Genomic DNA, 12,835 nt, shown 5'->3' with positions numbered 1-12,835 from the left:
GACAGGTATTTTTCTCACAACCTTATAGAGCATCTTGTCTCCTCTAACCCATTTTCTATAAAGTGGAATCAGTGTTAGACACCTGTGAGTCAGGTAACATCACACTAAGAAGATAATTTGAATTAAGAAAATTACAGCTAAATGCTACATATTTGATTATTATGGTACAAATGTTTCAGGTCAAACTGGTTTGCACTTTCCCCAGAAAGACAGAGATGCTACTACATTTTATACTGTTATAAAAAGACATGTCAGCAAGAATTCATTACAGATTATAAATCACCCTCATTCCTCGTTATTCTGTTTTTTTAGAAATTTTTTACATGCCATTAAAATATTGTTTGCTGAATGTTACTAGAAAGGTAGCCACCTGTAAAATTAAAGGCTGATGCTGCCAGTAACAGTGTTGAAATACCTTCTGCTTAAAAGACAAAACCTACTTTATAATTTTTAACACAAGTATATAAATATTTCTCCACCCACCCTACACAATTTTGTTGCTTACATCACATCCATTTAGACAACAACCATCTATGTCATCACACAGGATGTTAATCTTGGGTGGGGAAGAAAGAAACAATAGTAAATTAACTTTTAAGAAACCAAGATTAGACATTTAAGCAGGGTCCTTCATGAGGAAAGAACAACAAAGACAAAAAAACATTAGGGGACAAGTCAACAAAACAGAAGAAGTTTCAAAAGATCATTTTTCATCTTTTGGTTTGTTTATTGCTTTTTTTTTTTCTTCCCTTGTGGCTTCCACAGAGCCTCTTCAGGGCTCTGAAGAAAATTAAAGAGCCTGGATTCAACGCCCAAAGGACGACTAATGCTAACAATACTGAAAATAATGAGGTTAAGTGGTGTAAAAACTATGGTGACCACACACAGAGAACTGGAGTGGTAAGGTAGGAAAGGAGTTGCATCATTGCTCCCTCGGGACATGCACAGAACAGACTAACTGCTTCTAGTTCTCTGGGGTTCCGATTACCATGCCAAACACACCTCCAGAGTTTCCTTATTAGTATAATAAAAAGCCTCTACACATTTGTATTTTATTCCCAGCCTTGCTACTGACCTTGTGTAGGCCATTTAACCTCCATCTGCCTCAGTTTCTACATGTGTGAAAGAGAAATAATATTACACAGTATCTTTTCTAAAACATTTCAGACTGTCACAATCATCACGTGCAAAGACGGACAGGTTTGAGAATCTATACATACCTTATATGCACTTGAGTTAGGTAAGGCATTTGCGACAAATAATTTATTCAAATAACGTATTTATACCTTTTTATTTTTTGTAGATCATATATGGAAATAGTTTCAGATTTCTAACTCTCATCAAGGACTCAAATTCATGCATTGCTTTGACTGGTTGCTAAAATATATGGCATTTCTCTGGTCTCCTTTTAGCCAAGTGCTGCCCTCAAAATCCAGTCACTGGGGCTGAATATTCAATAAGGAAATACAGAAATATCTATATTTTTAACACTGTCTGTTGTCTTCTAAAGACTCACAAAAATTCCAGCCCAGGAATTAAAATGGGAGTGGCTATACAGAATTCACACAGGAACTGGAATGAACATTAAAAAACACTTATGGCCGTGTTCCTGCAATATAACACAAGTCAGGTCACTAGGGGAGGCAGCTGAATCAGTTCAAAGTATGAGGATAACTCTTGGAGTTCCTGGGCTAGCAAATATTCCCTAAACAAAGGAATCACTGTAGAAATAAAAAGGGAGTGAATAGAAATGGGAAGATACTCCCTTCTGAGCACTACATAAGATGGTGTCTCCTCTCTGGGATGCCAAGAAGTTGAGCAGCATCACCGTGTAGGTCTGCCCAAAGAGCTGCTCAGAGTCGAGGTCAGCGATGAGGGCCAGGGCTGCCCTTTGCAGCTCCCTCTCCATCCACTGGCTTTGTGCCCCGCAGTCCCAAAGCACAGGAATCACGCCAGGCACAGTTACAACTCTGTGCAGGGGAAGCAACTGTTTGATGTGCAGTTTAAGGGGCAGATCTCTGAGCAGCAGCTTCATCCTCGGCCCCTAGCGATGCCACAGCCCCCAGACTCGTGCGTGCCAAGTGCAACGACTGCACACAACAACTCACCCCTTACCGTCACCGCAGCTCACAACACTGACTCCCATTCTTTTCTTCCTCTATTTCCTCCCTGGTTTTCTTTTACTGCTACTGCTGTCTGTCTCAGGTGGCCTGGCGTGAAAAAAGCTCTCCTTTTATGATGAAATATGTGAGAGCAGGTGAGGCCCTGACTCTGCAGAGAAGCGAACAAATGGCCAAGAGCAGCCTGTGTTCCTACTGGCAGTGCACACGCTGCTGAATACCATTCTCAGCTCCAGCTGTACGAGACACACACACAAGCACTTGCTTTACCCGACACTAAACTCACACCTCGCAAACAAATTATTTAACTACTCTATCCCCCAAGGAAGACAGTGATCATTTCAAATGCAGCTCCCTGCTCGTCTCTCACATACACGCAACGGCCTGATAGGTTAAATGCTGCCATTTAATTACCGTAATGGAACCTGCTATTTTTTGGTTCCCTTGAATCCTCTCTCGCTCTCTTTTTTAAACACATCCAGAGTCATCTTTTAAACATGTATTTTATATCCTGAGTTTAACAGCTGCATTCTCCTGGTTACTTGAAGAGCAGGAGTAATGATATTCTGATATTCTTCCCTGTACCTCTGAGCAACAGTCTTTTAAACACTACATAAAAAGCACAGGCTGGGGGATGCTGTAAGAAGGGATCCAGGCTACCACTGAAGAGGCCAGTCTGCCCCTTCATTTACTTAGATGGTTTGCGTTGATTTTATTGAATAAAACCAGTTAACCTCTTCCACCAACCCTCAAAGCAGCTGGGGCTGGAATGGTGGATAAACATGAAAGTGCTTTAAGTAATTTTACTGAAAATTCCATACATCAGTACATCACACTGACAGTATGGCACTGGCAGTATGGTTGTATTTATAGATCTATGGCTGTCAGTCAGAATTATCTCAGATCTAACTGTTAATACATCTGCCTCAGTGTCCCCACCTAAAATTCCTCTGTTTCCCACTAAAATGTGGAGTTTGCAAACTGCTTTGAGGATGTAAAGGTCTAAGGAAGAAGGAAAAAATTTAATCAAAAGTGCTTTAAATTAATCTTATAATCTTGCCATTTCATAAAGGGTGTGTAGTGGTTTAGATGTTTCCCACTTCTTTCCCTAAAGGCCAAACCACCACAGGTGTCACAAGCTTAGTCAGCTAATATTTGTAGAGTACTTTGAAGATGCAAAGTGGCATAGAAATATAGGATATAGGTGTGTTAAATTCTTGAGCATGCTGCAAAACACTTTTTTCTCAAGTGAATTCAGGAAGGAGGCTGTAGGTGGCCAAAGCCCAGAGAGTTTTATGGTTAGTTATTATTGAAAGAGGGCACTTAACACAGTACTACCAGTTAGACAGCTGTTAGTGGATTTTATATTTCATATTGCATAGCAATTAGAAAAAATCCAGAAGCAAAGTGTAGGTACTTCCAAGTCAAAATAAATTCTTACATATGCTAAGGCCACAACACTCCTAGAAAAATACCCATATTACACCTGTCCTCAGCTTTATTTGTCCTCTAAATGTGAAATACTTATTTATTTGTTCCGTGGTCATTGGCTCACAATCAGCCAGTCAGCCATGCAGGGATATTGCCCATCTTCATTCTCTGGTATGGATATCCACGGGTGTCACTAAAGGATGGAATCTTAAAAGGTGAGGCAAGGCAGAGACAAAGACAAATTTAATTTTATCACCGTAAAAAGGGACATTTCCACATGGGCAGCAAGGACATGAATATCATGTGTATGCAGGGGTGGGGGGATTATAAACGCATTTTTGGCGAAATTCAATAAAGCTGATTCCACTGCATAAGGTCAGCAATTTACTTTTAAAAAATGATATGATTGCAACTTTTAATATAACCCATGTATTTGCTGCAAGATGCTCTAGAAGATTGTGTAATGTAACCACCTGACCTCTCCACAGGAGCAGAGATCACCCCATTTACCCTTTATTGTCTTGCTAAAAGCAATGCACATTTGCACGGTATGACAAAGTCAACAGCTTTTACTTCAGAGAGCCTAAGGTTTCATGAGAATGAATTCTCTGCTCTGCTCCTGGGAAAGCAGAGTCACCTGGACTAGGCTCCAGGAGAAGGAATATCAAGGAATGAACCAAAAGCTAAATTAACCTCTTAGTTAAGGAAAGAATGATGGCACTCCAGACTAAAATTAAGAGGGAACAGTGTGCTACAGAAAAGCAAACTGTAGGATTTCATGTTCACGGGGACACAAGACATAATTTTAAACAGAACAGAAATGTTGCCTAAGAGATCCTGGAGAATTATCTCACACAGGAACTTATTTTATCTTTCCTAGCAGGAAAGTATCATTAGGTCTGAAATGGATTTCAGCAGAACACCACAGATTATCCTACCTACACTCTTCGTTTTAGCCTCAAGAGGGAAGGCTGTCTCTTTAGACTTAGAATACCAGGTTCATTCTCAGAGCAGGTCAGAAGCTGAATTCGTTTACTTGCTCTGGGAAGACTGTGGGGAAACCCTGGGCTGGATGACCATGAAAAATAAATTCCTTCTGTCACAGAAATATTTTTATACAAACGTACATAGATTTCTTCAAGCATCTCAAGGTGAATCTTTCTTCAAAGGTCAAAGCTGCAGGGCTGGATTAGGATTGCACGCAATCTGCCTGAGTCTTGGCATTCTGACATTCTGAAGTTTGCAGCTTTCCCCTCCCATACACAGCTGATGGAAGTAAACTCTTAATCTCTCTGAAAGTGTGGCTTTTACCGCAGTACCTTCAAAAATCACATACAGCAGCACCAAGAACTCTGAAACAAGCATCTCAGAGCAGTTTATGAACATAGCTAACATAAATCTTACTGAGTCAATAAGGCAAAAGTGGTAATTAACCCCATTTTACAGATGAGCAAGCTGCAAACAAGAAATTCACCCAAAGCCAAGGAAGCAGTCATGTCTCAGATGTCCCATGCCTGCTCTTAGATTGTATCTACCGAAGTGACTTTCTCTTGGACTTGGCATTTACCTTCGCTCAAAAACATGATAAATAAATAATTACATTTACAAGCCAGGCTTAGGGACTAGGTCTTTTTTGCCCATCACTAAGGCTAACAATTTTGGGCCTTGGAATATAACTCACTATTTTAGTATTATCTTCTAGGATAGACTTCAATTCACTCTACTGTAATCGTATTGTTTTTTCAGTCCTACCAGGAATGGAAACATTATTTTGTCAGTAAACAAGGCAGATATGACTCAAAATACACTCAATGAGCAATAGGAGTTAATTTTGCAAAGCCATTTTTAACAGCTCTTTTACATTACATAGTTACTGTCAGATAGCCAAGTGGAGAGACATCATTAAACCCATGACATTCCAATTATTTCTTAAAATTAAGCTTACAAACAGCATTTTGTAGCATGCACAACTTCCTAAGCATCGAAACGGTCTGTTCCAATTTATCAATAAATTTCAAGCTGAGAAAGGACTGGCTTCCTTTGTACATCGCATCACATGGGCAGTTATGTCTAACCTGATGTCAGGTGGTTTTCTGCCCTCTCATAAACGACTCGTGACTGGGACAAGAGTCAGAGATGAGCAATAAAGTGATTTCTCCATGTGTATAGCGACTGAACAGACTAGTTTTTCCAAACTTCCTTTCAAATATTGAGGAATGATAGTGAAGGGTTTCTTCAACTATATTCTTCCAAAACCCTTACAACTCCAAATAAGCACCATGGACATCCATTCACAGGATGTCCTAAGGCTGAGCAGTTTATGACATTTTGTTAGTACTACTGTACATTCCTTGTCACCCAAGAAGCCAAGAAAATCTGTAAAGTTCATGGCAAGTTCAGACATCACAAACAGTGGTAAAACTGATGGGGGAAAGAAGTCAGCATGATGAATAGGCAGGTACTGAACAGCAGGTGACAGATCTGCATACGAAAGAGTGGCAGGACAGGAAGACATCTCTTTCTCAGCAGATGGATAGAGATTCTCAATCATTTTCAGGAAGAAAAAAAAAGGCAACTAATACAAAACACAGAAAGGTGGAACTAATTTCTGGATCATGAGCACATCTATTCTTCTGCAGTATGATACTCCAGGAGTGGAAATCTGTACATTGAACATTATCAGCGCTGGGCAAACACAGCAGAGTGCCACAAATGGATGTGATTACCATTAACGCTGATTTAGATAGGAACTGGTGTGAGTTTGTTAGCAATGACAGCTTTCATTCTCTCACTCTTCATTCTTAAGTTCCCTAAAAAGCTCTTTGGGAGACAATCATATTTGCCCGTTTATGCAGGGTTGTGTAGAGCCAAAGCTTGGACGGGAGGCACCTAAAGAACAAACTGGTTGCATGAAAGGTGTAGGACATATTTTTCTTTAACCTAGCAAAATATTATAAGGCACATTAGCTGTCTTACACAGTTATAAACAGAGGCCCATCTTTAGTAATTAAATATCCCATAGTGCTTTTCAAGAATCTTAGTAAATTTTTTACTCAGTAATTATATTCTCTATCCCTAAAGCTCCCTCTGCAAGATCACTTAGATAAAGTATTCTCCATTTCCTCTCCTAAAAATCACAAAATGATGTTGAGCAGCTGCTGTCCTCTACCTCAGAGGTGGACGCTTTTTAGTGGGAAGCACAGCGAGATCTAGATCACAGCATGATTCTGATAATGATAGATAACCCTGTAAACACCATCAAACATGCTCCATGCAACTAGCTGCAAAGTTGCCACAGTTAATGGGTACAACGTGCTCCAAAATCCTGAAATGAAAAGCATCATGAAAATGCAGAATATGCTGACTTCCATTCAACCTCCACAGTCATTTCTGTAAGTCCACACAAGATGTTAGACTTACTTTATGCTACTTGAACAACTGCTGCAAACTTCTTAAATAATCAGAAAGCACCTCCCTGCTTCTACCTATGCTAGTGAACTTTCTCTCACTGTGTGTTGACTTGTACTAGAAGCTTAAACACTAAGCATGTTCTGACGACAAATTTTTGCTATCAGTATCAGAATTTCAGGTCTTGGTTGTAGTTTTTAAGTGCAAGTGATGAGGTCTGTGCAGGCACTGGTGTGAGCAGCTAGAGAACAATTTACCTGAGCTGCAAGTAGAAAACAGGACAAGCCTCACTCACACAATCAGCTGTGCAGTTGTGCTGCGTCTGGCTGGGATAGAGCACCGTTTTTAATAGTAGCTAGTATAGGGCTGTGTTTTGGATTTGTGCTGAAAACAGTGAACAGATTATATCTGTTCCCTTGCTCAGCTGGGGTCAGCTAACCCAACTTCTCATGCACTTCAGCCTCCTCACTGCTGGGGTGAGAAGTGGCTCTATGTGTAAGCACTGCTCAGATATAGCTAAAACACCTCTGTACTATCAACACTGTCTTCAGCACAAATCTACCACAGCCCACACTGGCCACTATGGAGAGGCCAACACCAGCACAACAATGAACTAAAGCCCTTATTCCTTTTCTTCACCATCTCTCAAATCCACATCCTGCCAGGAAGTTTGAAGAGAAGGACAAGTCACCTAGCATTCTTTGAACAGTCAACACTTTCAGTCTAATCCCACATTTGTTTATCAAACAAATGGCACTCTCATCAAACAAACTACGGTACTTTCTAGAAAAGCATAACGTTTGGAGAGCCAGAGCAGTTTGGCCTAAATAGGTATTTTGACACCATAGGTTACTAACTCTATTTTTCCAGCTGAGTTGGCACTGGACTCTATCAGCTTGCATTGTATTTTCTTCTCAAGAAAAGCTTTTGCAAAAACTGCTTGAGCTTCACTGAGACATGTTAAAGAATTAATTACAAAGTAAAGCTGAAGGAGAAAATTAATTTTGGAAACACAAGAGGTTACTTTTCCTTTCCTCCCTTTTCTGGAAGCGGGGGAGGAAACGCAGTTATTTTCATCTTCATGCTGGGGGCAGGAGCTGGGAGCTGTCCAGTCGATAACCTGGCCATCAGAACAAGGTTTGTAATTAAAAGGTCAGTGACCTGGAAAGCTGGGGCCTCACTCTCAGAGCTTCTCAGTAATGACGGCACTATTAAATTAAGACTGTTATGAAATCAATGCTAAAAAAGCTTTCATGGTAACGAGATTCCATTCAAGGACATGCAAACTGCCTCATGAAATGGACTGAAATTATAAAAAAAAGAAGAGTAATAAAAGAGGGTTAAATTGAAATCTGCTGAAGAATTTGCTTTTTTTAAGCCATCCAGCAGTGGGCTGTGCCCCCTTTCCTCAGGTCCTGAAGGTGATTCACTTGGGTTTCTTTGATAAAGGGGAAAAGGCAGGCTCAACTTCCAAGAATGCAGACTACAGGAAGGTAGAAAATTAAGTCAGTTTTCTACTGGAGATTCTGGGGCTGACAGCATTTGTTTCCAGGAGATCAAGTGCCTTTGAGCTCTGACTAGGAAGGGCATATACAATTAAATAATTTTTTCATCTCTTCAGAAATCACCATAGTCTGGCATCTTGACACTGGAAAAATTTTCTGGAACACTGATGCACTGCAGAAAACCTTCTGAGTGGACATTTTCCCAACATAACTCAACAATTGTACATTAACTTGCTCTAATGCACCTCTGTTTTTCCATCACTATTATTTCTGAGCTCCTCATATGCTTTCATCAGTTCCCACAATCCCACTCTGGAAAGTCATTACTGTAGTCATTTTACAGATGAAGAGAACAAGCAACTGAGAAAACAGTTCTTCATCCAAGATGACACAACAAGTCTGTAACCTAGCAGTTTGCCCTTTCTCTGCCCCAAAACCCAAGCACCCTGGAAACAGAGCTCCCCATGATAGTGCATTTCCACCCCCTTTCTTTGTCTTGCCAGAACTTAAAGAGATTCAGAGCACACAGAATTAACAAGCCACATGAGTTAGGGGATGGGTAACTGAGCAGTGCAGGACATCTGAGGCACAACAGTTAAATGACAGACACATTTCCACAAGGGTTTAAGCCCCACATGCTGTCTAATTACTCCCAAGGCGCCGCTGATTCTGTGGCATGTCATCAGCAGAATCAGCAAGTTGGACAAAAAACAAACAGCATCTTTTTTTCCTTTCTTTTCTTTCAGATACTCTGAGGGGAAACAGCTGTTTTTCCCTTCATCTGAAGAAGTTCATGATAAAAAGGAGGAAATGTCATAAATTACACAAAATGCCAGTGTAAGCTTCAAAGAAAATGATAAATGATTCTAATAACTTCATGTTTCTCATTAATGCCTCTGTATATGGGAGTTTAAAAGTGCTTAAGACAACAGAGAAATCTCATCTGACTTTTGAAAGCCCTTTGCAAATCCAGGATACCCTCACTCTCCCGACTGTCATCAACAGTGTATCACCCCATGTGCCAGAGAGAGCAGTTCAGCACCACCTGAACTGCACAGAACCAGGAATGCCTGATTTCAGCCTCTACAACCACTGTTTTACCAAACCCAGTCCAGCTGATAATCCTGCAGAAACTTTCATTTCTCACCTCACTGAAATGTATTAAACCAAATCCAGTTCCTATACTAAAAGGAAATAAAATTTGATTGGCCTTTTTGAGGAAGGAGATACTTATAGAAAAAGAAGAAAATATTGTAATTCTAGGCAGAACCACCTCTGTGAGTCTCAGAAGGAAAAATTTCTTAAGCCAAGTCAGGCTTGCAGGACCTTTTTCAACTGGCAGTTGTCTCTACCAGACAGCCTCAGCTGGGGATAAACATTACCACTGGGATGACAGGGACTGTACATCAGAGAATAGGGGGAACAGCCTACCAAACCCTGTAGTCCCTCATCTGCTCGGGATAAACCAGCCATGACATCTACGTTTCAAGAACTGACTCCATCTGCTAGACCACACAGGTACCACACCAGCACTGAACACAGGCCGCATTCTGTATGGACGTATTTCCAGTGACTGCTGAGTACAGGTGCTACTGGACCCTACTCCTTCCTATCTCCTATGGTTAAATTTAGAAAAAAAAACAATTAGCACAGAGGGAAGGAGGGCTAATTAACAAACAGGAACAAACAATCAGTTCTACCAAACCATTTCTCCTCTTTAGTAATAATTAGCCAAGTAATTCATAAGAAGTATTAGTCCGGCCACAGTTTCTCTGTGCCTCCATCTCCCCACCCTTCCTCTTCTCCCAGTCAGGGATTTATTAAAATTAAACAGATTAGATGGAGCTCCTGATACAAAAAACTGTTCAGCAAAGCCTGCGGTGGGGAAGTGCAGAGCAAACACCAGAGACATTTGTCTCTAAATTGCTCTAAATACCTTCTGCAAATGAAATTCTAACCCAGCTGTGTTGAGAAAGAAAATGAGGACTAACTGGTCATTGTCAGCACAGAAGAAGATCAGGCAGTTATAATATTGCACGATATACTTGGGGCTAAGGATCTCTCAGCAACAATAGATTTTGTATCAGGTTACCCCGGGTAATCAGCACAGCTTTTAGGCTCAGCTTTCCCTTGCTTCATTGCTTCGATGATAGAGTAGAAATCCCCAAGCTTTTATGATTAATTACTCCCCGTAGGTCCACATATTTCAAGGAAAAACTCCTGGCGCACAGCGACCAACAGGCTCCAAATTTTAATGTCGTCCTGATGGCAGGGCAGGGCAAGCAACATACCTGTGAGATTGGAATGTCCTCTTAACTGGCACTAGGACAAGCAGTGAGAGGATCACACTCAAAATTATGTGCCCACGAACTACTTGTCATGACATCACTGCCAGAACACAAGGCTGCCATTCCCTTCTAGGTCCTCTGCAATTCAAGATGAGCAAAGTGCAAATACTTGAACTCTCATGACTTCAGGTCTCAGGCATCTCAATAAGCACTTCATCACTCCAAACAGAAAAACACCTATTTCATAGGCTTCCCTACTTTTCAAAGCTCAAGATCTTTAGTTCTAGAATTTGATGTACTTCGAAGTACTTATGACTTCAATGTACATGTGGGTCAATCCCCTCTGAAGCTTTGAATTTGTGTTTTCAGTATCATTCCAACACCTTACAGTGCTCCACAATGCATGTAACTAACTTCAAGTTTAAACTGTCGTTATTTATGTCTTGTGGTAAGCAATACGGTCACAGGACTGTAACAAAATATGGAGGGAACCTAGAATGCACTGCAAGTTGTGGAATAAAAACTTTAGAAATAAAATAGGAACAAAAGATAGTTCCACAATGAGTCAGAAAGTAAAATAAATTCTCTGTAGGCAGTGACCAAAGTATGCTGCACCTCACTAAGATGATATAGGATTTGTCAGGATGTGTTCTATCCTTGCTATAGAAAAGGGCTAAACTCAGTCAGTAGTTTACCATTTCAGCCTGAAAGTCAGGTTGACCCCAAGCTTGACCTTAACCTGACCTTGTTGACTTTTACCAGGTTCTTTGCCTCTCTCTGGCTCTCTTTGGAAACATTTGACCTTTTCACCCAGAGACCGGCCATTCTAAAGCCAGTGTCAGTAAGGTTTGAACTGACCAGCTAGTCCACAACTCTGAACTGTCCTCATTGCAAAAAAGATCTGATAACAGTTAACCTAGAAATTTCCCATGTGTCTTTTGTATTCTACAATTCCACATCTGGTGCAAATATTGCACTAGTCAGTTGGGAAGAAAAGAGGCTGATATTTCTTACAAACCTCAGATCTTCTTTTGAGACAGACTAATTGCTTTGTCTGTAACATCTAATATTCCACAGCAATACATTTTAACTTTACACTAATTCAAGGTCCCTCTTTATCATTGAGATCACAACCTAAAGAGCTCATACCTTTCTTCTTCAGGAATGCTCTTCTGGTTGCAAGCGGACTTTGACGGACCCGTGGATTCTGTAAAAATTTCACTGCCGTCACAATCTGAGGAGGATTGGAGAAAAAGAAGAGAGAAAGATCCAAGTTAGGTATGGTCAAATCCCTATTTTATATTAGGCACTGTGTACTGTAAGGTAAGACAACACACCCATCACACGGAGATGGTCTGGAGACAACACCAATTTTCAGAAATGGTTCAACAAGCATCAGAGCTTGTGGTTTAACTCTAAACAGACAGCACAATTATGGTGTTTCAACACAGAATTTTCTTTTTTAATTACTTTGGGAGCAGCTCTACCTGTACAAAAAAAACTTCTCTAAGATTATTAGGTGTTTCTGTTACTTATATTGTGATCTTCTTACCTAAGTTGGCTCTCCTACAGTTAAAGCCAACCTTGAGTCAATGCATGGGATTGCTAACAGTTGGCTTATTGTAAGAATGCTTCCTTTCTATCTGACTTAAAGCTCCCTGCAGATTCTAAGAGATTAAGGCCTTTTCTGCCATCGTTCTAATTTATTGAAAGCAATAAATAAACCTCAGCTTCTCATGACTAGAGAAGAAGTGACTTCACATGTTTTGGATCACATAACAACAATCAAAAAAGTCACTTTGAATGACACAAACGGGTAGGCAAGTAGTTAAATTTATATTCCACACCAGTGAAAGCCACAGATGACTTTTGCCTACAAACTGACTTCTACATCCTTCTTTAAGGTGACAGAGCACTTAAAACAGAGCACTTATAGAAGCAAAGGGTAAAGTCTGGGATAATATTCAATGGCATCAACAACAGCAGCACTAGATTTTTACATTTCCACTTAGTGCCAGTGAAAGGCATTTGACTTTTTTCTTCATACAGTAGTTCCATTTTTCACATACTTCCCTATATTGTT

General features: G+C 40.4%; 1 protein-coding gene across 1 annotated transcript in view; it reads right to left on the bottom strand.

Moving 5' to 3' along the window:
* The window catches only part of PEX14 (peroxisomal biogenesis factor 14), a 68,160-nt gene that overhangs the window by 23,272 nt on the left and 32,053 nt on the right, over window positions 1–12,835 (bottom strand). Inside the window, exon 3 of the mRNA XM_005530492.3 lies at window positions 11,902–11,986. Coding sequence (XP_005530549.1) covers window positions 11,902–11,986 — 85 coding nt within the window. The remainder of the gene's footprint in view (window positions 1–11,901; window positions 11,987–12,835) is intronic.

Source organism: Pseudopodoces humilis, chromosome 24 (assembly GCF_049639895.1).
Source record: "Pseudopodoces humilis isolate 2021_Gansu_Grassland_sample_001 chromosome 24, ASM4963989v1, whole genome shotgun sequence".
Lineage (NCBI taxonomy): Eukaryota > Metazoa > Chordata > Aves > Passeriformes > Paridae > Pseudopodoces > Pseudopodoces humilis.
Note: the sequence above shows the minus strand (reverse complement) of the source record. Positions and strands in the feature narration are given on the sequence as shown.